The sequence below is a fragment of the Colossoma macropomum genome, unplaced genomic scaffold (assembly GCF_904425465.1).
Source record: "Colossoma macropomum unplaced genomic scaffold, Colossoma_macropomum, whole genome shotgun sequence".
Taxonomy (NCBI): Eukaryota; Metazoa; Chordata; class Actinopteri; order Characiformes; family Serrasalmidae; genus Colossoma; species Colossoma macropomum.
Genome location: NW_023494786.1, coordinates 7384786 through 7412386, shown reverse-complemented (window position 1 = coordinate 7412386; position 27601 = coordinate 7384786). Strand labels below are relative to the sequence as shown.

Sequence of the window (27601 nt, the reverse complement as noted above, 5' to 3'; positions counted from 1 at the left end):
GGCTCTAAAAAAGCAGTTCGATTCGCAAATGAATCGGTTCGCCGACTCCTACTGAAAAGAACCGGTTCAAAGAACGATTCGGTTGGTCGTCGACGCTCTCCTCTCCTCTCCACTCCCCCCTCCTCTCCTCCCATCGCTCCTTTCACGCCCCTCGGCCTGCTGGAGCTGCAGAGGGAAAAGAAGCGGAGGGATGAGTGGAGTTCAAATTTGTTTTCGCGGAGATTCACGGTGAAATTCTCTCGCTGCCTCAGGACGCAAATGTGAGGAGAGGCGCGGGATGAGCAGGAGCCTCTCGTGGAGAGAAGAAAACGAGCGCGCGCCTGGAAGACCGGAGCAGCTCTGCGGACTGACAGCCAGTTAACCGGCCGCCCGGAAAACACCTCACACTGGGGTTTGTAGGAGAATCACTACAGGAGCAGCAGTGTACGCGCGGTAAGGATACACGTCCACTGATAAGTGGGAGTCAGTTTCAGCCACCATGGAGCTTCTCTCGCCATTCCTCTGACCTCGTGACACTCAGGAGCCAATCACAACACGGTACAGGCGCTTTCTGCTCTATAACAGCCGCGAACGCAGACAAAGCGAGCGGAGAGGAGCGAGAGGAGAGCCGAGCGCGAGTGGAGGGAGGAGAGGAGGAGGAGGAGGAGGAGGAGGAGGGAGAAGATGGAGGGAACGCTGCTGGCCCTGCAGCGCAACCCTGGCCTCTCCGTGCTCTTCTTCTCTCTCGTGTTCAGGGTGGTCCATCGCCTCCTGCGCTGTCTGCCCGCCCCCAAAGCGGTGCAGCTGGATGAGGTTCGCTGCTGGAAGTGGAGGAACCTGTGCGTGTCTCTGGTGCACGCGCTCCTCACTGGCCCCTGGGCTGTCACCTGGTGGGTGAGAACTTCATCTGCGGTCCTGCTGCACAGTGCAATAACTACTGTGAAGCCAATGTGTAGTTATCTAGAACTGAAGCGTGGGCTCCAGTGCAGGGCCTTACAGTGCATTAAAGAGGTAGTCTGGTGAAAAATGACAGTCTTCTTCCAGATGCAGCTGTGTGGCAAGTGTGTGAGGATTCAAGCAGTTTGCACAGTGCCAACTGACCATTTGCAAAATAATGAATGACGTGCCTCTCAGCCAATCATAACTGTCACCGAGCATTACTTCCTCCGTCAAGCCCTAATCGCTGTACCCCACACTGGAAATCTGGATCACTCCATAGAACACTATTATAGAGAACAGAATTCGAGATGGTAGCAAACAATTTGGGAAGCTACATTATACGGGTTTGCAGATTCTGTCGCATAAACACTATAAACGTCATGCTGCCAGACCACTATAACCGCTGAGTTTCACTGCACGCATGAGAATAGCTTAATTACATCTGTAATAGCTGTGGAAACACTGTGGAGGCTCAGTTAATCCTCCTCAGAGCAGCTGTGCATGAATCTTCAAACCAAGCAATGAAGTGCATTATGGGTATACCCGATTTGCTAGGGCACATCAGTTGAGAAACTGTGCCCTACTCACTATATAGTGCACTATTTTGGGGTTCTGCCATTTTGTCAAACAATTCCACAATGCACCGCAATAAGTGTACAACTGATATACCCTAGCGGACAGGGGATACCCATAATGCATTGCGTTGTCTGAAATTGTTTACTACCATCACAAATTCTGTTCCTTATAATAGTGTTCTATGGACTGATCCAGATTTTCAAATGTATAGTGATTAGGGGTCCATTTTGGACCTGGCTGTACACTGCCTATTGTGGTGCACTGTGGGATTGTTTGAGTGCACTGGATCTTATGTTTCTGGACACTACTACAAAAAGCTGAAAACTCAAAATAGTGCACTTTATAGTGAATAGGGCAAAACATAAGACAATGCTCTGCAGATCAAACTTGCAGTGAGGACAGTACTGGCAGTACATTAGTGAGAATTATTAGGCATAAAAGAGGTGAAAATTATTACTGGGGAGCTTCTAATTCAGACACTGCGGTTTTTATTTCATTCCAGAAGAATTATAAGCAAATGTGGAAGACTCACACCGCACCTAAGATCTGCCTGGAGAAAAAGCCAGATCACTTCATCGGGAAAGGTCGCGGGAACACAAAAAAGGATTTTGTTTCCAGATGCGTTTAATTTCGTTTTGCGCCAGATTAGTCTAGGTGAACTTTAAACCCACAAATTCATTAACCTGGGAAGCATCAGCCAAAATAGAAAACAAGAAGGCAATCTGTGGTGTCTTCTTTCTGAAAAGTACTGTCGAAAAAACTGGGCCTCAGTCAATGTAATGTCGCTTGTCACTCACAGTTTCAAAAACTAGTTTACCAGCTGATGCTAACCTAATAAACTATAGGCTACATTCCCTCCAAAACCACATCAAATCAGTACTGCCTGAACACGTCTGGCAAAGAAAATATTGAGACCACATTCTGGTGTTACCACGGCTTTGTGCCGGCTGTGATTTGAATGTAATTCCTGTTGATCAGTAACGTTACAGAACAATGTTAAGATCGGTTAGCAAAGTCAGCTTTGTGAAACTGCTGTCAGTTAGCCTGATAAATCAGTCAGATTGAGCAGGACTGTACGGTGCTCACACATCAAGATTTAAACATCTTGTGCAAAGATATTTACACAGACTATTAATGCACTCATGCACATTCCGTCATTTGTATTGCTTCAGTAAACTTTGCCAAAAGACCTTGTGTAAAAGTAAAGTCCTTCTCAGGCTTTGCACCAGCTCCAGTGTTAGCTGCAGTGTTAGCTTTAGCATTAGCTCATCTAAAGGGATAGCTTCCATCGCTTAAACTCCTTATTTTTAGACATTAAAACTAACTGACTTGCTTTAAATTGGTGTTCAGTCCTCAAGCCAAAAAAAGTGGAAAATGTTGGTCTGGACTTAATTATAAAAATTAATTGCAGTTCAGATCACAGTCACAGTATTGGCCAGAAAAATCACAATTCGATTTTCCCCAAAAGTATTTTTTGTAAAAGTGGCTCTCCTGTTGATTCACTCCTGAAGTGTCTCACCTCATATTTTTTTAACGTGCCTCATGAATGCCCTGCATCTGGTTTTTGGATTCCCCATTTATTAATTAGTTCTAGCGCAGGGCCTGCTATGAGTGTATGAGGCACAGCTGAGTTGCTGGGGTTTTGTATGCATGTCCTGCCATTTTGAAAGTGGTCCACCAAAAAAATATCCAGCCAAATGCATTGCTGTGGTCTGAAACTGACAGGTTCCCAGCTCTGGTCCTGGAGTACCCCCTGCCCTGCACATTTTAGTGTTTTCCTGCTTTAACACACCCACTTCAAATCAACAAGGGCTTAGTATTTAGCTGATTAGTTGTGTTCGGAGCAGAAAAATCACTAAAATTTGGGGGGTTCTCCACGACCGGTGTGAAGAACCACTGGACTACAAGATGGCTTAGTAATAATGTATGAACCGATGGGCCATAGTGTGTAAGTGTACATCAGCAAGATAGGTATTTTTAATGGAATGTACAGTGAGTGGATAGCTAAAAAGGCAGAGAATGACCTGAAAGGGAAATTATTCTGAGCATGTAATTGTGTACTCTCATGTTTTAATGACTTTTCTAGTCTAATAGTGCTTTAAGCAATCTATTATTCAGTAACTCAGTGTTGTAATGAAGAGAATTCTGGGGTTTATCTGTGATCATCTTATTTCCCTGCAGTGTGTGTCTGTGGCCAGAGACACTGAATAACGTCCATTCTTACTACACACCAGTATCCTACCTGCTCATTTGTGTCTCATCAGGTTAGTAACAACTCACATCACCTACAGGCTCGTTTATCACACACAGTTTCTCTTGGACTGTTTTAGTCTCTAAATTGATTATCCTCCATTAACAATACCTCTATACCTTTACAGCTTTCCACAGTTATTATCACCTGTATTAAAGATGAGCAAACACAGGCTGTAAAGGAACAACTAAAAAAACAAAGAGTAAAAACTCAGACAGCAGAGGTGCCAGACTAAACCTGTTAGCTAACAGTAAACGTATGTATTCTCAGTGATGGTCAAAACCTGTAAAATTAGTTAGAACTTTCTTAGAAGTACTGCCTTTTACTTTAGTTCAGCAGTTTCACTAGTTTGACCGACAGTATTTTCCCATAATAATAACAACAGTAACAACCATTAAAATAAACACAAATATCTGTGAAATAAAGTGATCTTTTTTTCTGAATTCACTATCTGTTTCTGTATTAACAACATTAATTAATTATTAACTAACAACAGCAGTGTTATAAGCATATACCAATTACAGATTACGGTTTATTTACATACATTTATCTGTTCTCAGTAGTTTTTTACCATACTTTGACAGTGAAAATGCTTTTTTTTTACTGTGTATGGAAAAATATCTTTATTTTCTAACAGCTTGATCCTACACTAAAATTATGAGAGACATCTAATGTTTTGGTGACGAAAACTGCCTTAAAACACATGCAGTCAATTTGCATGTTTTGCTGATTTTCTAAGTGAAAATATGAAAACACTTCCTCTACAGAGAACACACTTTAATATGGTACTTTTCTATGTTTATAATTCATACTTATTATTTACCAAAATTAACATATTGGGAAAAAATAAATCATAAGCATAAAATGAGCCATAACATTTGCACAGGCCACATTTTATGTTTTATTTTTTGTTAATGTTAAATTCAGCAAAGAAACAGTAATGTGTACTTTGCGACATGTAATTTAACCAAAAAGAAAACTGAACAGATTTTTAAAAACGTATGTCTCAAACTTATTTCTGTATCCCTGCTGCTGTCCAGATAAGCAAATCTGCCTCCTTATCTGACACAGAGTTACAGCTCATCTGCCTCATGGCATCTTTGAGATGTCCATCGTAAGAAAAGATGATTAAATGTGTAACTGTATGTGACAACAAGAAAACTTTAATGGTCTGATTAAAAAACAAGCAAGCATAGTAAAATTATGGTTAAATATGAATTGTTATAGACTATATATATACACTGTTGTTTGAGTAGTATTGAGGTGTTGTTTCTGAACGAGTACTCGAAGCCTGTATAATGCTGTCTCGGCCCTAGTAAACAGGTGTAGTTGGGTCCACTGTTAGCAAACTATAACGCTTGCCAAAAAGTGGTTAACTGCTGTTATTATTATATATTATTAGATTCATTATTTTGTATTTTGTTGTAGTTTTATAAAAGCAATTAGCCACTCTGGGCTGTGCTTTACAGAGTTAACTCAAAGTAATTACAGTCATTTTATTGTTTTAATGAACAAACTCTAATCCATGAACTCCCATTCATGGCACTGTGTGTATGTGAGACACTTGTTTGAGAATGTTGATGGATATTGTAGAAAATGTGATTGGGTAAAAATTTTAACTACATAGACACAGAGATGACAAAATGTCAAACTCAAGATTTACCAGATAAAAGCCTGTTCCTCACAAAGATAGAATATCACTTCAATATTTAAGTTTCACAGAAATTGCACTATATCTTCATTTTATTACAATTTGGTATACAAGGATAATCTGAGAGGCATCAAGATGATATGATTCGAGCTATAAAGCTGTGCTGTGTAACTGAAGCTACGGTCAAACATTCATATTACTTTATAAAAAAAACTTTAGAAACTTGTTTACTTACACCTGATGTATATGACTGGCTGACACTTATATTACTATGCAACAGTGAGTCTCCAGGCTACGAAAGCATATAAACAATAAAAAACAGATAATGGACTGAGGATATTCTCAGTGACCACTCTTACATTAAAGCCATGCAGAAGTTATTTACAGGTCTGTCCTGCCAAAGCAGTGCTCAGGGCACTCTGTCACACTGCTAATGCTGGCCATAATGAAATATAATTAGCTCCTGACTTCATTCTGATGAGTGGAACATGCACTGACCATCACTGAACGATTAAAGCATTTGAAGTGGATACAGTTTGGTTCTGATTTATTTAACATTAAGTTTATGTAAAGATGGTTGAAGTCCTAGGTGACCTACATAACTGTGTTTCATTCATTGGCTTTATCAGTCTAATTCTGATGACTCTGGGTGCCAGTAAATGGGTAAACCACTTCAATCGTATACCACAAAACAAAATTTAAATATAGTCATGTTTTACTGCTTAAAGCGGGCATGAAAAGTGTGTTCTCTGTAGAGGATGTGTTCACTTATTTTCACCTAAAAAATCAACAGAACATGTCATTTGACCGGGGATGCTCAAACTTTTACACACAAGTGTATAGGAAATTATACAGTGTTTTCCTCCAGGCCTGAAACAAACATGTATTTGAATACGGCATGGAATAAGCAAAGGGATAACATGGGAGATCCCGGAGAGGCCTTGTCTTAGCAATGGAAATCAGATAAACAAAGGCTTCTTTTAATTTAAAGGTACAGATTGAGAAGATGGCTAAAGGGGAAACACTGTCATATTTATTTATAATTATATGAAATATTTTAAAATTGGATTTCTTCAAATGGGCTGAAGTGGAAATTGGATATTGCTCAAATGGCACAAAATATACCAATGTACTTGGGGAGGGAATACCTAAGTACAGCCTATGTATGGCAAATCCTTATTTTATTCCAGTTAATTTTGGACCATTTCTATTGGTCCATTCATCATGAAATGTTTACATAATGTAAAGGAGAGCTGCTGTAACACAGTGTAAAAAACAATGAGTGAAGTGGTTTTATTATGACAGGGATGATATGATTCAGCATATTCCTCGATATTTCTGAATCCTGAACCTAATCTGATCCTGTGCCCTTGTTGTCACAGGGTACTTTGTTCAAGACACTGGAGACATTCTATTCTCTGGCCATGCCAAAGGATCCTGGGAGTTCCTGCTCCATCATTTCTTGGTGAGTTGCTTTTGGTCAACAGAGGGCAGTGAAATACTCACTAAAGTGGTCTGCTGAATGACCAAATGTCAGAACGAGTTTGCCAGTGTTCTGTTTAAACCTCCTACACAGAGAGGTCATTTGAGGTAGACAACACTGAGGGTGTATATTCAGCACAAAAGCCACTGTGTGTCAGAGAGACTGTCTCTTCTGTCTGTCAGGAAACAACACAGCCCTTCTGTAAACAACAGTAAACACAACAGGAGCGTTTAGTAGCTCATTAGATTACAAAGGATACTTATTGTTTATAGACAATAAGTAACAAGGCCTGGATGATATAAAAAAATAATTAGCACAGTATTTTCTAGTTAAAAAAAAAACAATTATTGATTATATCACCACCCCCCCACCACCAGAAACCACCTCCCTACCTCCAGCCACTAACCAATCCATGGTCCAGTACATGAGTTTTGAACATTAACTGTTTTAATGAAAATCTTTGATAAAAATCACATATTATATAACATAATAACCCAACATCTTTTGAAAACTAGTTCACCTGTCGTTTTGATAGAGGTTACTGCGAACATGTGCATTCATGCACTCCTTCTGGTGTAGTCTCATGTCGACTTGCCTGCTTACAGTGGCCCCTCTTTAGAAACTTCAGGCTGCAAGTCATTTCCAAAGCTGTGCTCAAGTGTTTTACATGAAAAAAAGAAAGAAAGAAGTAATTATTTTTAACAAAACCACTTAAACCACAACTATTGGCACCCCTGGAAATTCTTAGAAACAAAATGAAACATGAAATGAAGCATTTTTTCCATTTATATTTTACTTTTTTAAGCTGCTCAGAGTGTCTTGGAACCTTCAAGCAGTAATCCATGACTTCCTGTTTCACTGGGATATATATATATATATATATATATATATATATATATATATATATATATATGGTAACAGAGGTCAAATTATGTCTTATTTTTTCTTCAACATGGGAAAGACAAGAGAACACACAATTCAGTTAAGAGAAAAGTGTGTTGACCTTCATAACTCAGTGGGGAATGGCTCATAAGGGAATGGCTATAAAAAATAGCTACTCACCTGAAAATGCCCATGTCTACAGTTAGGGCAACAGGTCGACTGGAACTGTGACAAACTTGCTTGGATGAGGACCCAAGTTTATTTTGGCCCGATGCACAGTGAGAGGCAAAAAATCCCCAAGGATCACTGTTGGAGAGTTCTAAATGCTACTGGCACTTTGACTGAAACTGTGTTCTATGGTTAGATGAAATGAAAACTGAGCATTTTGGCAACACTCCAGGTAGGTTTGGCATAAAAAGAAGGATGACCACACTGAAAAGACCCTGATGGCCACTGTTGAGTATGGTGGAGGCTCTGTGATGTTGTGGGGCTGATTTTCCTCCAAAGGCCCTGGGAACCTAATTAGGTTACATGTCATCATGGACTCAAAAATCAAAATCTGTCTGCCTCTGCCAAGACACTAAAAATGGGTCATTATTGGATTTTCCAGCTGGACAATGATCCAAAACATGTCCAGGTCAACACAAAAACGGTTTACTGAACACAAAAGCAAGTGTCTGCCATGGCCATCTCAGTCGCCTGATCTGAGCCCCATAGAAAAACTGTGGGGTGAGCCAAAGAGGAGAGGGCACAAGAGAGGACCTAAGATGCTGGATGATCTGGAGAGATTCTGTATAGAGGAATGGTCTCAAATTCCCTACTCTGTGTACTCTAACCTTATAAGATGTTACAGGAGAAGTCACTATGTGAAGTAGTACAAATGCAGTGGTGCTAATAATTGTGGCCTGTGTGGTTTTGTTAAAAATAAATATTTCTTAATGATATTTTTTTTTTCCTCAGAATAAATTTACTTCAGTTAAGGGTTAGATTTTCTCCTTTTTATTGGGAAAATTAAGCTAATTCACCAAAAGGTTCTTATAACCCTTTTTACTCATCTTTACCAGGGGTGCCAGTAATTGTGGAGGAGACTATATAATTTCACAGTTTAACTCAGCTCAACCACCGGGACACTTAAGCTGTACGGAAAATACTCTCTCCTTGTTAGCAGCACCATTTAACCTTTAGCTAGATCGATGGTTTGACATTAACTCATCGCTCATAAATCATGCCCTGCTTTAACTTATTTGGTGATCATGTAAGCAAACTAAACTTGTTTGATTGGTTTCTGCTTTCGGCAAATGTGGTGACACAAGACATCCATGTAGAAGCAATCACACAATTAGCTAAACGTGTCGAGAAAACGGTTTGTTAAGCGCTCTGTGTCGAATCGTGTCCGTGTGTAAATGCCACTGGGACGGTTGCTCTTTGCATTCAGAACCATTTGCCGCTACAGTGCAAAAGAGGCCAAGGTTTTGATAAGACAACAATAAGCTCTGTTTGAATGATGGCGCAGGAGGTTAAGAAAGGCAACAGTAACAGGAAATGAGTAGGTCATTTTGTATAAGATAGTCCTCACCCAGGCATTTCCATAACATTTCGTATCTCCATAACAGGTGCTGTGGTGCTTCCTGTACTCCCTTTACACCCAGCGCAATGTGGCGGGGATGGTGATATCCCTGGTTGTGGAGATCAACAGCGTGACGCTCCACACGCGGCTGTTGCTGAAGCTGGCCGGAGCTCAGTCCTCGCAGCTCTACCACACTAACAAACTCCTCAACCTCTTCACATACGTCACCTTCCGCCTCGGCGCCCAGTTCTACGTCACCTGGTACCTCTTGAACAACTACTCCTGGCTGGACCACAGCAACTACTTCCTGCTCACCGTGCTCCTCCTGAACACCATGATCCTCATCTACTTCTACCGGCTGCTGAGAGCTGACTTCTTCCCCCGTAGGAAGCTCCACCTCGAGCAGAACGGCACTCTCAGCAGCAGCTCCTCTACGTTCCTCAATGACTGACCATCCCTCCAAGGTCTGATGAGGACTGCTGACAGCATTACCTTCTATCCTCACGGTGTACTCGGTTTGGTTTAACCCATTCAGCTGGGATGTGTGCGTTTACCTCAAGGAAATCTCTAACTGCCCAAGATCCTTCTTCTCACCAACTCCAGTGTTTGTGTGGTCATAGTTAATGTGTAATGTGTTGTGAATAAGCTGTTTTGCCTTCAGTGTTGGGCCTTATGGACTGATTTCTTGGTTGTAAATAAAGCGAGCAATAATGTAGCATTCAAATTCAAATGCTCCTAAGATGATCTTTTATATCATAGATAGCGTTCTCTTTGATTCTTAACCTTGCCTGTCTTCGCTATGTTTGGTTTCCTGTTTGAATGTTTTGGGTCATCAAGTGAGATAGTTTATGTTATACTGCTCTCAGTTGGCCACCATGACCTCTCCCTGAAAACCACCCAAATGAACACTGTAAAGCTTTAAATTTAATGTCATGTATGAGGTATACAAACTGGTTTGACTGAATTACCAAGCAAAAAAAAGGCTTCATGTGTCAGACTGCTAAGGTTACTGGACAGCTGTGGTCCATTTGTGTTTTTGACCATTTTCATTCAGGCACAGTGACATGCTGGCAGATCCTTGGGTTCGCAAAGAAGAGGATGATCTGTGAAACCACCAGCTTATTTTCACATTTCCCATATAGATGAGCAGTACTGCCAACTTAATACAGTGTCATAGTACATCAGCGCTTTATTTTTACACCGCCGTTTTCTTTTGGTGGAACGTTTGACAGTTTATTTTCTGTTTTTTGGTAACATTAATATGAGTAAACTTTGTGATAAATTCAGGTCAGTGTTAAAAATGTTTTAAAATGCATTTCTTTGTATTAAAATGGGAAAGCATGCAGATACTAGGGGCAAACGTGGGAAAATGCCCACCTTAAGAACAGTGTTCATTTACTGTAAGGCTAAACCATACCTGTGCATGAGCTGACGATGATAAAGATGATGATGATGATGATGATGCATAAACCTATGATCAGTTAGAGGAACAGAAGTTAATGCTGATTTTATAGCACAGAAAAAAAAAAAAACAAACATTTAAAAGATTATCTGGGGTTAAAAGCCCCCCAGGTGTATCATGCATCATCTGTCATCTACAGAATGTATAATTTATATGTCCAGTCATTTCTAGTCATTTCTAGCATTTTTCAAAAATTGTGTTGTCTTAATGATTCCCCTTGATTTTAATAAACTATGACAAAAGTCAAATGACAGTAAAAATGATTACAAGAATTACATATGTTAATTCACTTAATGATATTACTAATGCCACTACTACTTATTATTATTATCCATCCATCCATCCACCCATCATCTAAACTGCTGATCCTTCTGGGTCGCGGTATTATTATTATTATTATTATTATTATTATTGCAACAATAACCATTTAAACGATGCAGTACACATTCAGTATTTAATTGGTCAGTGTAATAATTATTGTACATGACGGAACAGATCAGGTGTGAATGGAACTGTAAAACCCACACTAGCATGCTAATGCTAGCTTTGTGTCTTTATCATTAATAAAGTAGTAGTAAACAATATTTGGGGGCAGTATGCTAAAGGGGCCTTTTGCCCCATGTCTGTGGGCACTTCCCACTACTATCACCTTTAAAGAAAAATGAATTTCCTGTCTAAACCACGTAATGCTCTCTCCACAACTCCTTTTTTTTGCTCTGAACTCATAAATACTGGTACACTGGAATAGTGATTTAAATGTAAGTGAGCTACCAAAAACAACTGCAAACTGGCAAAAGTATCAGGTTAAAACATAATACTGAGTGGAGTTGAAACCTGTTCCTCCTGTACATCCAGCAATGTTAACTTAGGAAAGCGTTGTTACACAATATTCTTCTTACTTTTGGTCTAAAATATATAACATTACAGAATGAAGCCAAACACAAAGCAGGAATTAAGGACCACATGTGAAAGGCTAGTGAAAAGTAGATTCATTTTTCTCATAAATATAGGCTGCTGGAGCAAACAAAAGTATTATTATTTAAAAATACAAATACAAAATTGATCTTAAATATGTGTAACCGAGTAATAAATGTTAGTTCTGACCCACTCCGGCTCTAACACAGCCTCAGCTCAACCGAAACTGAAGCAGGAGAGAGAGACTACAGCACCAGTACGGTCCCTCGGTGTGTCCTAGTTCCTGTGTGTGAGGGTATCAGCACTAGGGTGCAGTGGAGAGTCTTCTTCACCTCCTTCTTTCCTCCTTTTTTCTGTTCTTTTTGGGAACAGAGGGATTAGAAGGATTGCTCAGGAAGGACGCCTGGAATGAATCTGTATGCGGTGGGCGACCCAGCACTTCCGCAGGCTGGAGTTTACTAAAGTTTTCTTTTTAATCTGTAAAATACGAGCTTTAAAGTAGAAACGCTGGCCCTGCTGCTCACATACTGGTCTTAACACAACTTTATAGTCCGGTTCACCAGAGGAGCGAAGCGACATCTCTGTGTCTGAGCCGAGAGGTGAGTAGTCTGGTGCAGCCTTGCAGACTGAAAAAACAGTGAGTCAGGCCGGCTGTGTCACTTTACAAACCCGTTTCTTTCATTTCTGGATTACTGTAGGCTAAATGAAAGTTTATGTTTGGGGTTATAGGCCAGACTTAAACGGGCATACAAGCCTAACAGCCTAACGGCGGATTCTTAAAATACTTGTTTTGATTCCTCGTCAGGCAGCAGCGCTACATTAGCATGCTAAGCAGAGTACAAGGGATATTTTAGACTCCTACTAGTGTTTATTGTTGACTGGCACAGTTATTAAAATATATAGTATATTAGCCACCTATTAAGAGTGTTTTATTAGACTGGCACAGTCTTATGAAACAAACAGGCGGTTTTCTTTGTCTGCAGATTTGCTGGATTAGCAAAGCGAAGATGAGTGAGACATCAACCTAGTAACGTTTCAGCTGAATGAATACGACGAGTTAGTTAACCTAAGTCGATAGACTTTTCCATGAAAAACTAGACTAGGCTACAGTAGTTGTGCCTTTAAATGAGAAACTTTGCCAACTTTTCCTTGTCACATGATGTAGGTCCATCTCCTGTAGCATTAAAGGGGCATTCCGGCCCAAAACCAGCCTTTAATATGTCATTTTACATGTTATGTAATATTGTCGTAGCATGGTATCCCTCAGCCTCAGCTTGACAGAATTCACGATTTTATATGCCTTTTCTGTGCTTTTTGCACTACAGTACCCAGCATGCATTATGCAAATACGTCATACAGCCAGTAGCATTGCCTCTCATGTAGTGGCCTTTAAATACAGACGTGATATTTGGCTTCTGCCCTAAAGTGCTTCTCTCAAAAGTTCCTCCCACCTTCAAAATACATCATCAGAAGGGAGTTTACTTAGTCTTTAATCTAGAAAGCCTCACTCTAGAGAGAGACTACTGTGGCACCACTGTAGGAAGACTGGTGGACATGTTTACAACAGATTTTACATTTTGACTGGAGTGTCCCTGAACCGTTTGAGCCAGTTGTGTGAACGACTTATTTCTGTTTAATGGAGTGAAGCAGGAGAAGTTCATGTATAGAGGAGCCAGGCTCTCCGAACAGTCGTTAATCATTCTCTCCGAGCTGAGGTTTGTGCCTTGTTATTACATTCCAAGCTGTGATTCATACTTTGGTGTGTATCCCACAGTGCCATCATGAGTGTGCTGCCCCCTGTCCGGAAGGACCGCATCATCGCTCAGCTCCCTAAGGTATACCCATTACTTCATTCACTAAGATTTCTGACTAAAGATTGATTCCTGTTGGTGTTTTTCAGTGTACTGTCATATTTTGTTATGCATGGTATAGAACACCTAATGTGTCCCATATCCAAATAACAGGAAAACATTCATTTCAGGCCTTGAAAACTGAAAACTGTTGTTGAGACATTAGGTGGCCATTGCTGGTCTTTGCTGTTCCAAATGAAATTATTTAGGACGTGCATTAATATCAGTGTAGACCTGTGAAGAGATGAGTTTGTTGTCTATCAGTTTTTCTTTTGGCGCATTTTCCTTATGCCATGTGCACTCTGTGATACTTCTTCTGTTTTTTATGTTAATGTAAATAACCATTTATGTTCATTTCACTTTAGTTCTTCAACAAAGGTGCTGCTTTACACACAAAGGATGAATTTAACAGCAAAGTGAAAACAGCCTGCCAGGAACAGAGGACTGGGACAGTGGGGTGAGATTAGGACTTTGACACCTACAGTAGTGTTTCTTAGTCCCAATTCTGGGGGCAGTGTGTAGTCATCCATCCATCCATCCATCCATCCAGTTATTTACTTGTGACACCTGGGGGTATACCACAAAGCAGGATTTCTCAGTAAGCAGGATAACGTGGGCAAATGTTGATCATTGTCCAATAGGAATGTTCCTATCCAATAGGAATATTTTCCTATTAGACAAGTTTGATTTTTTTTCTAACTTCATGCTAACCAAGAAATCCTGCTTTGTGAAATGGCCCCCTGGTCCAACTGGACGCACCGAGATGAGTCGAAGCAGATATTCAATATTTTTCATGTACGTTTCTGCCGATGCCCGTACATAAACGTTTATAAATTGTAGAAACTGGGGCATAATAATAATAATAATAATAATAATAATAATAATAATATTCATAATAAGTTTAATTTATATAGCGTCCTAAACCCAAGGTCACACATGCAAACATAAACAAACAATAGTTCCTCCATTTGTTTTCTTAGTCTAAAGAAGGTAGCATTTCAGAGAAAGGTAAAAAAAAAAAACTTTCTAAAAGGGCTATAAAGGCTGTAGCGTTAATTAAATGCAGACATTTGACTTGAGTGGCCCAGTGTCTCAAATTGTGTAAGTTCTATCAAGTAATTCTTCATATGATTCTGATATCATTGTGCCTCACTAATTATTATTAAGCCTCAATGAGTTGACTAGGGGCGGCACGGTGGCGCAGTGGGTAGCGCTGTCGCCTCACAGCAAGAATGGCCTGGGTTCGATTCCCGGCCGGGTGACCAGGGTCATTTCTGTGTGGAGTTTGCATGTTCTCCCCGTGTCTGCGTGGGTTTCCTCCGGGTACTCCGGTTTCCTCCCACAGTCCAAAAACATGCAGTCAGGCTGATTGGACATGCTAAATTGCCCCTAGGTGTGACTGTGTATGTCTGTCTGTCTGCCCTGCGATGGACTGGCGACCTGTCCAGGGTGTATCCTGCCTTCCGCCCAATGACAGCTGGGATAGGCTCCGGCACCCCACCGCGACCCAGAAGGATAAGCGGTTTAGATGATGGATGGATGGAGTTGACTAGGGCTATAACGTACACAGTTTTTCAGGTACCATAAGACTTTCAATTCTGAGGTCCTCAATTCTAAGATTAGATTCAGTTTATGATAATAAAATTGGCCCCAGAAGTCACAACCCTTATAATGTATAAAAGCCCACTTTTAAGAGCATGGAGTGTGCTAACATAGGCCCCTCATCCACCCCACTCACTTTACTCAGAGAGGATGTTTTGATTATGCTGGTTCACCAAAAGGCAGAAAATGAGTGACTATCAGGAGAAATAGAGGGGTACAGCAACACAGTTTTAATTTTCAATAATTTCAGTAATCTATTCTTAAGTTATTTAAGTAATTTCTTTCAAATTACTGTATTGAAACCACTGACAACCACTGACTTAGAATTCTGAATAGCGAGGGGCTTGATCTCTCTCTCTCTCTCTCTCTCTCTCTCTCTCTTTTGTTTGTCCAGTAGGTTTAAAATCTCTAAGGTTATTGTGGTTGGGGACCTGGCAGTGGGAAAAACATGTCTGATTAATAGGTAAGCAGTTTGAAGGAATCGAGACTTCACTCATTAATGTTTACTGAGACTCTGAGTGCTGAGCTAGCATGATTTTCATCTGAATGGTTTTGGCCTGATTTGTTAGTGTTCTAACTATGTTTTTGCTTTGTGCTAGGTTTTGTAAAGATGTGTTTGACAAAAATTACAAAGCAACCATCGGCGTGGACTTTGAGATGGAGAGGTTTGAAGTGCTTGGAGTTCCTTTCAGCCTGCAACTGTAAGTATTAACAAATGTGTGGCACATTTCTAGATCTGGAGCAGTTGAACGAGTACTGGACCAAGACTGTTCATTCGTTCTGTAGGTGGGACACTGCGGGTCAAGAGAGGTTCAAGTGCATTGCTTCCACATACTACAGAGGAGCTCAAGGTTAGTATGTGTGTCCTAGAAAAGTGGAAGAGTTGTAGGCAAATTGCTTTTCCCAGATTCAGTGGCAAACAATGACTCTTAGAGGTAGGCCTTCAATGCAGGCCATAAATGAATATGAAAACTCATCTCTACAGTAATGCTGACTTCTGCTGATGGATTCTAGTAGTTTTTAGCACTCACCTCACAGAGATTTGCATCAACATTTTTTTGCACTTCTAGATTAAACACAAAAATAGGAAGCTTCTAAAAGACGTTACATGTTTAGCTTGAAGCTTGTGACAGATATATTGGCATATTTTACCTTGTAGAAGTTTCACAATGACTCTTACAGTAGAGAGGCTGGTACAGAGCTGCCGCTGCAGTTTTAGATTTCTAACAACCCACTGATTAGGCTGCCGCTTGTATTCACAGTCAGTGACGTATCTGGGACTTTCAGAAGGCCTAGAGCACATGTGTCAGGCTCCAGTCCTCGCGGACCAAAACACTGCAGACTTCAGCTCACTGCCTCATTAAACACACCTGATTCAGCTCATCAGCTAATTAATGCAAGGCCTTCATTTCAAGGCCTTTTTTCACAAAATTGGTCACCATCCTTTAGAAATCAAAACATGATTGGTTGATTTTTCTGTCACTTCATAATTATGCAAATTTTTAATTTAACATTATGGAAATTTATTTCAGCTCTAAAAGTTGAATAACCAGTAGCTCACTCAGCTATATCTACTTAGACTCCACAGAGAAAACATTTCTGGATTGCCCAATTTTCCACTGGGCTTTTCAAGTTTTTATTTATTTCCATCCTTGAAGGCCCTTAGGGTTCCCCTCTGTCCAGATTGATTGTACTGATATGTTTAAATAGTTTTAGAGTACATATGGAGGCTTAAAAGCCTTTACTATGGGTGTCAAACTGTGATGCAAAATATGAAAATGGCAGTTTGTTCCTCATCTTTTGTTAAATATCTAGGGTTTTTATCCAGAGTAAAAATATCTGATTATAGACTTAAATTCTTCCAGGAGGGGGTGCAGTTGTAGCCTGCATACTGAGGCATTATTACTAAAAGAAATGAAAGCAGTTATTAGTTCTTAACAGCTTTTATATATCACTGTAATATCTTTGTGATCCCTCAGTAACGATGTTTGTGCTTATTCTTTTTCAGCTGTAATAATTGTTTTTGATTTGAACGACGTGGCCTCATTGCAGCATACTAGGTAAATTATATAAATTAAGTTTGGAAACGGGTAAAGAAATTAACTTTAAAAAGTTACAGACAGAAACTGTTTAAATTTATTACAAGAATGCATTTCAACATTGACAACAGATTGTCATCTCATACAGGCAGTGGCTGGAGGACGCTATGAAAGAGAATGACCCCACCAGTGTTTTGCTCTTCTTAGTGGGCACAAAGAAGGACTTAAGTGTGAGTGCTATTATTTTATTTATTTTTTTTTACTGTATTAAAATCTACAAAAGCTGTTAAAAGTTTAACATCTCATATTGCACCGTTGTGCCTGTTCCACAGTCTCCTGCGCAGTATTCTCTCATTGAACAGGATGCTGTTAAACTGGCCACAGAGATCAATGCAGAGTACTGGGCTGTATCCTCTTTGTCTGGTGAGTCTTATTATATTTGCTAATAGAAATAAAACAATGGTACTGCAGACGTACACTGATAAGTCAAAACATTATGACACAGTCACAGATGAAGTTGATCATCACTGTTGATTAACTTGTAACAACAGTGCATGTCAAGGTCTGGGAGATATTAGATGGTAAGCCAACATCTCATAGTTGGGATGTTGGATGTGGGAGAAATGGGCAGGCATGAGGACCTGAGCAACTTTGACAAGGGCCAAATCATTGTGGCCTGGCGACTGGGTCAGCGCATCTCTGAAACAGAGTTGTGAGGTGCTCCCAGTTAGTTAATGCCGGACGTCCGGTTACGTGTGCACTGTTTCCCTGGGGAAATGATGGCACCTGGATGCACCATGGGAAGAAGTCAATGCTCTGTTGGGAAACTCCCAGCATCGAATTGACATATGACACAAGCCACCTACCAAAATAATGTCGTGGACCAGTTACACCCCTTCATGGCAGTGTTGTTCTTAAATAGCAGTGGCCTAATTCAGCAGATTAATGCACCTCTGCCACACTACACCCACTGTTAGGGAATGGTTTGAGGAACATGATAAAGAGTTCCCTACAAATGAGTGGCCTCCAAATTCCCCAGACCTCAGTCTGCTTGAGCATCTTGAGAAAATTGCTGGAACAAGTCTGATTTGTGGTGGCTCCACAAATCTTGGACTTACAGGACCTAAAGGTTCTGCTGCTAATGTCTTGATGCCAGATACCACAGGGCACCTTCCGAGATCTTGTAGAGTTTGTGCCTCAGCTGTTTTTGCGAAACACACTAACACATTAGTCATTATGTTTTGGCTCATCTGTGTTTTGTAATGCTAGTTCTGACTACTGACTTCAGTCACTTACAAGGGAGTTTATTTAGTGCTGGTATTTTTGCTTTTAACAAAAGAAAACACTTGCCCCTTACAGAATTATGCCTGTATGCTTTTTTTTTCTTTTCAGATGTAATAATAATAATAATAATAATAATAATAGATTTTTATCAGCAAAAAAATAGTAGCAGTCATCTTGAAGTCTGTATTTTGTTTGTATTGCTCAATTTCATAGCTAATAGTATGTCAAGTAAGTCTATTTGAGATTACCTAACAGTTGTTTGAGGCAAATGCATGGTAATGGATCGGTATACGCCTCCGTAACGTTAGCTACAGTCTGCAAGCTAAATCATCTACGGACATTTAAGGGGACATTTTGTATTCCTTTCATTTTTTGTTTAACTGTTCCTCTGATATGTTGGTAGGTTAATGAGATGTTGACTTCTTACAGGGGAAAACGTGAGAGAGTTTTTCTTCCGTGTGGCGTCACTAACGTTTGAAGCCAACGTGCTGGCAGAGCTGGAAAAAAGTGGCTCCAGGCGAATTGGAGAAGTTGTCAGTAAGTACTAGGAGATTAAGAGATTATTTATGAAAGAGTTTTCTGCATTTCATTCCAGTGGTTGTAGAGTTCTTTCACTAACATAAAGACAGTATGAGGTTTCATCAATCAGCCACATTGGAATTTATCCCATGCTTGTCAAATTGCTGGCATATTGATTTTCATCCCACTCTGTAAATTTGATGATGGGCTTGCATTGAGGAACTTTGAGATTTTGATGTTTGGGTCTGTACTGAGTAAAAAGTTTGGTTGTAAATGGTTACGATAAGGGGTGCATTCATATGGGGATTCTAAGATGATGCCAATATCCAGTATTTTTCATGCAAATATTTGCTGTCAACGCTGATGGTGATACACATTTGAAAATGTAGAAACTAGGACTAGATCCAACTTGATTAGCATTACAGGGAAATATAACATTTATTTCTATAAGGTTACAGTTACAATAAGCTTAAATAAAATGCAGACATTCAGCAGAGTAAATCAAAAAAATCAAATACTGGTTTGAAACATTGGTCAAATGTAATCACCCGTCTGATATTACGTAATTTTTTCAAACAGTTATCTGTCAATCCTGATATGATATTGTGCATCCATTGTGCGCACAACAGCCCTGTGCTTTCAGACTTTTCTAATTTGTTTTCTCAATATGCAATAATGTGCAAAGGCCTAAAAAATTTGAAAAACATTTTATTTGCTCAAAATAACACTAAATTAGAATAAATAAAAACAAAAATACCATTAATACAGTAATTGTTGATTGTATGTATGTCAAAGTGTCAAAGTCATTTCCAAACCTGTATATTTGTAGTCATCATCCAGTTCCTGGTTTGGGTAATCAGTGCTTCATTAAGTTAAATCAAGTGTGCTGGTGTTGGAATTTAACAAATCCATGCGGTGGTTGGCAGCATGCAAATCTAAAACCAAAACCTTACAGTAGCTCACAAGATATCAACTACTTTTTTACGTTTTTACAACATTACTGATTGTTTGCATCTATTCTAAACTTGCATGTAGAAATATAAAGCAGAAACACATATTGCCAGTACTACTGATCAAACTGTTGACATGACTGTTTAGGACTTCAGCGTTAGCTTTTTTCAGCAAATGCAGTTATTTGTTTCTTTAAAAAGTCTGCAAAAGTTGCGTACAACAAGGTCTCCTAATTTTCCATTTTTTTCATTGTCTTGTCACAGAAATCAACAGCAACACGAGTAACTTGTACGCAACTTCTAAGAAGAAACAGGCAAACTGTTGTCAGTAAAGGGAGCAGCTCTGAAAATGGGGAATTTTGCACTGAAAATTACGGTACCAAAGCAAAAAGTACAGAAAGTACAGGTTAACAGGGAGACTATAGAACTGGACTTTAAAAGACCACATCTACACATAAGGAATGCACAGTAAGCTTTGTGGTTAGCTTTCTGTGGAGAGGGTGGAACTGAAAGCTCTGCTGGAATTGAGAGAACATTCCTTAGTAGGATATCATGAGGTTTTCATTTTTGTGGTGGAATTTTTCCCCCTATGATTTCTATGCAAAAAAAATCTATCTTCTCTTCTGTGTTTCACTTTTATGAATGATTACGGTACTGCATTAATGGTATCCATGCCTGTTCTTTTTTAGATACTTCATTTTAGTTTACATGGAGCAGTATGTTAAGATCATGCATGGCCAAGTATTAAATTGCACAATGAAAGTGGCATTGCATTTTAATGTTTAATCAGAAATGCAGTTTCAAAAATGTATTTAAAATAGTACTAAATGCTGTAGTGTACAAATTTCAAAACAGTAAGTGTTTTTACTATTTTACACAATGCTGAACAATTTATAGATCTTTGTTAATGTGCATTTTGTTTAAATAAAACATTTTTATACTGTATACAAATTAGTAGGCCTCATTAAAGTCTCCTAAAGTCTTTCTGCTCACCTCTTGCTTGTCAAATTTGTAAATGTGCTGCATATATTAAAAATGATTAATTAGTTAATATAATTTACACATTAAGCATCATTCTGTATACTTCAGTTAATTTTTAAAATAGATTGATTAGTGGCTGCAAGCAGTTTCTGTAGAAGATGTAAGTCATATGCCAAATTTCAAATAATACTAGACTTAATTTTCTCCTTCTTAATTATTAAAAGGCAGTGACTGTTTTGATAAAGAACTGTTAAGAGATCATCCTTTAGCTCTGATGTAGCTGTCAGTAATAATGATAAATGACTATCACTCCAGTCCTGTGTGAACATCTTCAGACATACCAGAAGCATCACAGACAGTCAGGGCACTGACTGCAGATCTTGTTTTCTTCTCCCCAGTCACTGGATCCCTAGTTCAACTACTGAAGGTCTTGAAAGATTCCAGATATTTGCTGTCTATTTGAGACTGGAGCTCCTTAGGAACGCAGTGGGAGTACTTGTAGTTTTCCTTTATCCACTTTCCACCTTCACTGTTCTCAATGGCCACAGCTGCAACACCTACAAAGAGCAGTGTGCATCAGAGAGAGCTACCTTGATTAAATCCTACCAACCAATATTCATCACTCTTGCACCAGCTTAGCATATAGCTCTTGATTATGTGCACTTTGTTTCTAATATGTATTTTCATGTCACCTTTTTTGCAGTATTCCTTGTGTTCTATCAGTGGCATGCTTGTTTGGTTTGCTTCATGCTCACCCACAACAGTTGCTCCCTGTTTTTCTACCAGTTTGATGGCAGCTTTCATTGTTCCTCCAGTCTCAATCCACTGGTCGACTATTAGAACACGCAGACCTGAAACACACCATAGTTTCACACACTAGATAGTAAAGCAAAACAGCACTTAGCTAGGCTGCTGTAAAGCCCTGGTCCTGGAGGCCCACTACTCTGCACCTAATAGTGCAGGGGTCACCAATCTTATCCAAAAGAGCCGGAATGGCTGCCGGTTTTCATTTTAGCCGAGCAGGACCACACTCCACAAAACTACTGAACTGTTTGAAGGCTGAGACAAACTGAATAATCAAGTGGAATCAGGTCTGCTTCCACTGGACTGGATTGTGGCTGCGGCCCCACCAGCCCTTTGTGGACACGACTGGGTTGGCTGTAGTGCTTTCCATTTTAATACATCTAGTTCACCCCAGCAAGGGGCTGTTAAAGTACCCCTAAAGTCATAAATTAAAATACAGCAAATCATCTGTATTAAATAATAAATTGTTAGAAATTAGTATGTATTATTGTTGTGCCCAAGAAACTACAATAGCATCCCTAAACCTCAACACTCATTAAGAATGTGCAGATATATGAATATAGACAATTATGCAATTTGTAAACATCCCCTTGGTGCCCTGTTTCTAAAGCCCGCCATCTTCCTGCCATCTTTATCTGTGTTACCGACTGAACAGATCGAAAGCCAGAGCAGAAACGACTGTAATATTCAGAGCGATTCGGTCCTTATGACCCTACGGCACCAGTCACTTGGTTTTATTTACTCAAATTTGAATCTTTACCCTCTAAACTAGCTTGTTGCAGCATCAGTGAGCCAGAAATGCTGGGTGTTTAGCCTTCTCGCTAAGCTAACATTAGCTTCTGGTGCTGCAAGGTGCTTTGCCTGCTCAGATCTGAGTCTTATCTAAACTTGCATCACTGAGGCTTCAATGAGCCAAAATGAACCTGCGTGTTTGTGTATAAAGCTTAGGCCTTCTTGCTAAGCTAACACTAGCTTCTAGCGAATGTGGTCAAACGTGGAGCAAAGTACCTTAGGCTAACAGCTGCACACATGAATGCACAGGTTTACCCACCCTGATTCTAGTCTTCATTCACAGAACTTGCATCAGTGAGCCAAAATGAACCGCCTGGCACGTCCTCTCATTAGCATATTTTAGTAGATTGAACAGTGATGGATTCAAGTTTATTCGTGACTTAGAAAACTAAGCCACTACGTAGCGCCCAATGAAACACTTCTTTGGTTGTACTGAGAAAGTGTTCTCGATGAAAAATGTGAACTCTACACTATAGTTACACATTTGATACAAATCTGTCTACATTAAATCAGTCTGCATAACCATAATAAGAGAGGAGTGAACAATTTGAAAGGCACATTTTTGAGTGCAGGGGGTTCTGATTAGTTGGATCAGGTGTGTTGGGAGCAGGGCAAATACTAAAATGTGATGGACAGTGAAACTCCAGGGTTGGGAAACACTATTGTAAAAAGGTACCCAAAAATCAGGTGTGCAAATCAAGGGTATCAACTCCAGACCTTGAGGGCCAGCGTCCAGCACAACTGCATGATTTCCCTGCTCAAACTCACCTAGTAAATACAGCAGTGAACGGATTAATTGAATCAGATGTCTCTGAGCAGCCAAACTGTGCGCATGATTGTACTTGAATGGCCCTGGCAAATGAATGCAATGACATCCTCCCCCAGGATAAATAAAAGAACTATGTCAGACGCTCCCTCCTGTGGATAAAGTTGGACACTGCAGCAGAAATGATGACGGAGGTTTAAAACAGAGAAAACATTAATGACTTCAGTGCTGGCCTGGAATATTTCAATTAAATAACAACTGTAGACTAAAACAACCATTCCTGTGGGCAAAAAACAGCAAGTACATGTTTTAGTTAACACCAGCTATAACACATTTGACTCTCAGCAAAGAGAGGGTCTATAAAAAAGAATCTATAACTTGTAACAATTATTTTAAGGGTGCAGTGTTTCCCAATCATGGCCTTCCAGTGCTTCATCGTGGCACATCACCTGCCCCATCAATTCAGCACGTTAATGAGCGACTCAAAAGTTAAAAATGGGTATGTTACAGCGATAGTGGGCAAAGAAATGTTGAATTTAAACAATTCTGTATACCCAAACATGAGCTAAGACATATTTGGTGTCTGAATTTTCCCTCTTCATTTTTGTGCTGGAGCAACGAGGACACTAAAGCTAGCAAATAATGGAAGCTTATACAGCACCAGTTCGCATCATGCCTGCCTATATCTTCACACATTTGCCTGAAACCAGTGTTTCTCAACCCTGGTCCTGGGGGCCCACTGCCCTCCACTTTTTAGTGTTTTCCCTGCTCCCAACACACCTGATCCAACTAATCAGCTCATTAACAGCCTGTTATTGGTTTGAAAGGGTGTGTTAAAGCAGGAAAATCACTAAAATGGGGAGGACAGTGGGCCTCCAGGACCAGGATTGAGAGACACTGAGTGTGTATACATGCACTCAATAATCCGATCATAATCGGATTTCTGCAGTTAACCAATTATTCAAATGTTCATACAAACACTATACTCCAATCTGAAATCCGATTAAGAAATCTGATAAAGAGAGCTGGATTTTAGCTCAGTAATCAGATTTATCAGGGCAGGTATACTCGTACTCCGATTTCTATCAGATTTCTCACTTTGCACATGCACAAGAACAGACAGTAGATGTCGCGAGATGGCAGCAAAAAACACTTTTGGAGAGGCGCTGAAACCAAATGAGTTATAAAGGATTTAAATATTCTTCATCTTCTAAATGATGTATGTTCATATTTTCAGGTAAAGTGGTGTGATGTTTACACGGCATGTTTTACATTACCTTCACGTCACGTCTTCTTCTGTGAGTTTATTGGCTGGTTGCAAAGTAGAAATCTGATTACTGTCTGACTCATGTAGACCCAGCGTGTCCCCATTATCTGATTACTCAAGAGCATGTAAACGTGTTGATCGGATTACACACTCACCGTCCTAAACCATCATAGTACTGTTGCTCCAGTGCAAAACTAATGAAACAAACTTCAGATACCAAACACTGGCTGAGCCACTATATTTGTGGTTTTGTAACTGTTGCTTTAATGCAAAAAAAGTTGACGTGCAGTACAGAGATGCTCCAGAACCAGAACTGCAGATAGCTTTACAAAACTGATCCGCAACAGACCAAGCATGTGACAAATTTGGCAAATAAGCCAACTAAAGTCTGGCTAGCAAATATAACAATAAACCAACTAAAATGTAGTTGGAAAATATGAGCCCAGCTAAACCTTAGCTTTGCAACACCAAGTCACATTTCTAACATGGATGAAAAAAACTGGTTCATTACTTAGGTTTAGTTAGTGTGAACTACAAGTACAGAAATGCTCTGTAGAACATCAGCTAAGTTTTACTGTACAGGTTAACATTACGTTCTCATTCATGGGCGAGGAAGACATTCATTACTGGTCACTAGCAAGTACAGTGAGCCATTTAGAGAGAACTGGTCCAACACTGCAGGAGGGTATGAGGTCATACCAGTGCTTTTCCACAGAAAACTGAACAAAGCAGTAAGAGTACACACTCCTGAGGACATTTTCTGATGTTTGCATTAGCGCTGGTAACTCCAGCAAACTGAAATATTAGTGCTGCACTTTGGAATTTAATGCAGATTGAAGTACCTGGTCTGAAGACATCTAGTCGCACTTCTATTAGCTTGTCTTTGCCAGAGTAGTCGCTGTAATCCTGTGTTCGGGTTTCCACACAGAGGTTTCCTGCTTTTCGAATGGCTAAAAAGCCTTTTCCCAGAGTGATGGCCACAGCTGAACCTGAAAACACAAGGCAAGTCAACCTCTACTACAGGCATTTCGGCATTCATTGACAAAGGTTTTCCAAGAATTTCCCTCTGGGATTAATAAAGTGATCTATCTATCAATTCCTACCTTGGGGACCCCTTGTCCTTTCCCTAGGATACCTGATTCAGCTCATTAGCTAAATAACAAGCTCCACAGATGCTACATCAGATACGTAGAGTAGTAGGTGTGGAGGCCCCAGAACTGACTTCGGGAAGGTGGTCTTGTAGTCCACCTGAACTGCACAGTTTGGTGTTTTATCCTGCTGTAAACCACATGTTTCAGTGTTAAGGGACATTCTGGCCTAAAACATATTTAATACATTATTTGTCATGTACTCTGTAGCGCAGCGTTGCATCCCTCAGCCTCAGCGGTTTGACAGAATTTATTTTTTGTGTTTTTGTCCATCAGTGTTTTCTCACTACAATACCCATGCTGCACTGCACTGCAAGGCTAATAATTACAGATGTGACATTTGGCTACCTTGCAGTAACATTATCCATTTGGCTTCCATCTGCCTACAGCTAGAAAGGGGAAAAAAAAACTTTACAATTGTATCCAAACTAAAGTGCTTGTAATTTTTCAAAGGTTCCTCCCACCTTCAAAATACATCATCAGAAGGGGTTTTTAAACCAGTAAATCTCACTCTCTGAACTATTGCGGCATCACTGTAGGAGGTGAGTAGGCATGTTTTCAGCAGATGTAGCAATGGTTACATTTTTCATTTTGGCCAGGTCTTGATAATTAGCTCATAATCAGACTCCGGGGCAGGGAAAACACAAAACTGTGCAGATGGCCTGCAGTTTGACAGTATGAAAATAAAACATTGCAAAATGTAATTGATATATTCCATTATCTAATCTGAGTGCAGCAATATACATCCAAACAGGTTAGCTCCACTGTTCAGGTTCTCTCAACACTGTAACATTAATATGCTCTCCTAGTCTATATATAGTGCCTTGCCCCAAGGTTTATATTTACTCCTCTAACAACAGGTGGACTGAATTAAAAATAACAGTCCCTCCTGCCAGGAGGCACGTGGCCCGCACTCTTCAGCAGCAAAATGAAGAAACGTACCCAGGATGAAGCCCATTGCATCTATTCCAGCCACCAGGTCGATGGAGTCGTTCTGGAATGGTTTGAGAAGGTCCTTCACGCAGTCTGACAGGGCCTGAGGGGTTGAGAGGTGACGAAAGACAAGGATCATGACGGTGCAGAGTGCAGAGTGCAAGCGCAGGGCTGAAAAATTTGTCAGTTACCAGGATCCAAGTAGTGGCCACTCATTATTTTTATTTATACGGCATGTCACCAGCAGGGCTCTGTAAAATTACAATTAAATAATGCTATTTTCAAATCACAGGCGCTTCATTTTTTGAATCATAGCCTACATTGTCAAAAACGTCTTTACAGAATTTGACCTAATAACATCTTGTGAGCTGCCTGTGGATGAGTTAGACCAATCAGAGGCAACCAAGCCTCCACGTGCTGTGACAGCACAACCACCACTAACCACAGCTTGTTGTTGTTGTGCGCCAGACAGCACTACATTCAGGGTTCAAGCTAATGGCAGAAAAAGTGCATATTTTCTTGATAAAAACAAGCCTGAACCTTAATTTAAAGAAAACAATCGCAATTTAAATCGCACTTGCAATATTAGTAAGAAGAAGTTCAGCCCCAACTGAGAGGGGAACTTTAAACACAGAGTGAACGGTCAGTAGTGAATGGCCAGTGTCAGTACAGAACATATTCCATACCTGGGAGTTGCAGTAAAGTCTGGATGGGTCAAGCCACGCAAAACTTGGTCCCTTTGTGTTTGGTGCCATGAGTGACAAATACCAGCCCTCTCCTCCGTTTGCGGGGACAGTTAAGGCGTCCATTCTGAATCGATTAGCTTTCCTTCTGTTATTCTTCGCCACAGAAACTTCGCCTGTGGGGAAAAAACTCTCTGCAGGAACCTCCCGTTAGCAGAGACAGCGAGGGGGCGTGGCCTCAGCGAGGCACTAAAACAGGGACACGTTTCTCGGTGTCG

The 27601-nt window shown here is 40.1% G+C and overlaps 3 protein-coding genes across 4 annotated transcripts; 2 read left to right on the top strand and 1 right to left on the bottom strand.

Annotated features, from left to right (window-relative positions):
- The first annotated feature begins 86 nt into the window (after positions 1-86).
- On the top strand, positions 87-11047 carry LOC118799405 (TLC domain-containing protein 1-like). Its single transcript, XM_036559252.1, has 4 exons — positions 87-869; positions 3676-3758; positions 6779-6861; positions 9375-11047. Exons 1-4 carry the CDS (start codon positions 664-666, stop codon positions 9777-9779), a joined length of 777 nt encoding a protein of 258 aa, XP_036415145.1. The 5' UTR covers positions 87-663; the 3' UTR covers positions 9780-11047.
- An 858-nt stretch (positions 11048-11905) lies between these two features.
- Positions 11906-20901, top strand: rab34a (RAB34, member RAS oncogene family a). 2 transcript variants are annotated; one of them, XM_036559219.1, is made up of 11 exons: positions 11906-12304; positions 13480-13540; positions 13921-14012; positions 15552-15620; positions 15757-15858; positions 15944-16008; positions 17166-17217; positions 17345-17426; positions 17529-17619; positions 18910-19017; positions 20214-20901. In XM_036559219.1, the coding sequence occupies exons 2-11, from the start codon at positions 13487-13489 to the stop codon at positions 20279-20281; spliced, it is 783 nt and encodes a 260-aa protein (XP_036415112.1). In that variant the 5' UTR covers positions 11906-12304; positions 13480-13486; the 3' UTR covers positions 20282-20901. The 2 variants fall into 2 exon arrangements, with proteins under 2 accessions (XP_036415112.1, XP_036415121.1); XM_036559228.1 differs by having other exon boundaries at positions 11907-12304; positions 15555-15620.
- On the bottom strand, positions 20857-27600 carry zgc:174895 (uncharacterized protein LOC100126024 homolog). Its single transcript, XM_036559240.1, has 5 exons — positions 27327-27600; positions 26650-26743; positions 25402-25548; positions 21686-21781; positions 20857-21487 (listed from the first exon to the last, which is right to left on the bottom strand). The coding sequence occupies exons 1-5, from the start codon at positions 27447-27449 to the stop codon at positions 21345-21347; spliced, it is 603 nt and encodes a 200-aa protein (XP_036415133.1). The 5' UTR covers positions 27450-27600; the 3' UTR covers positions 20857-21344.
- Position 27601: the final 1 nt, after the last annotated feature.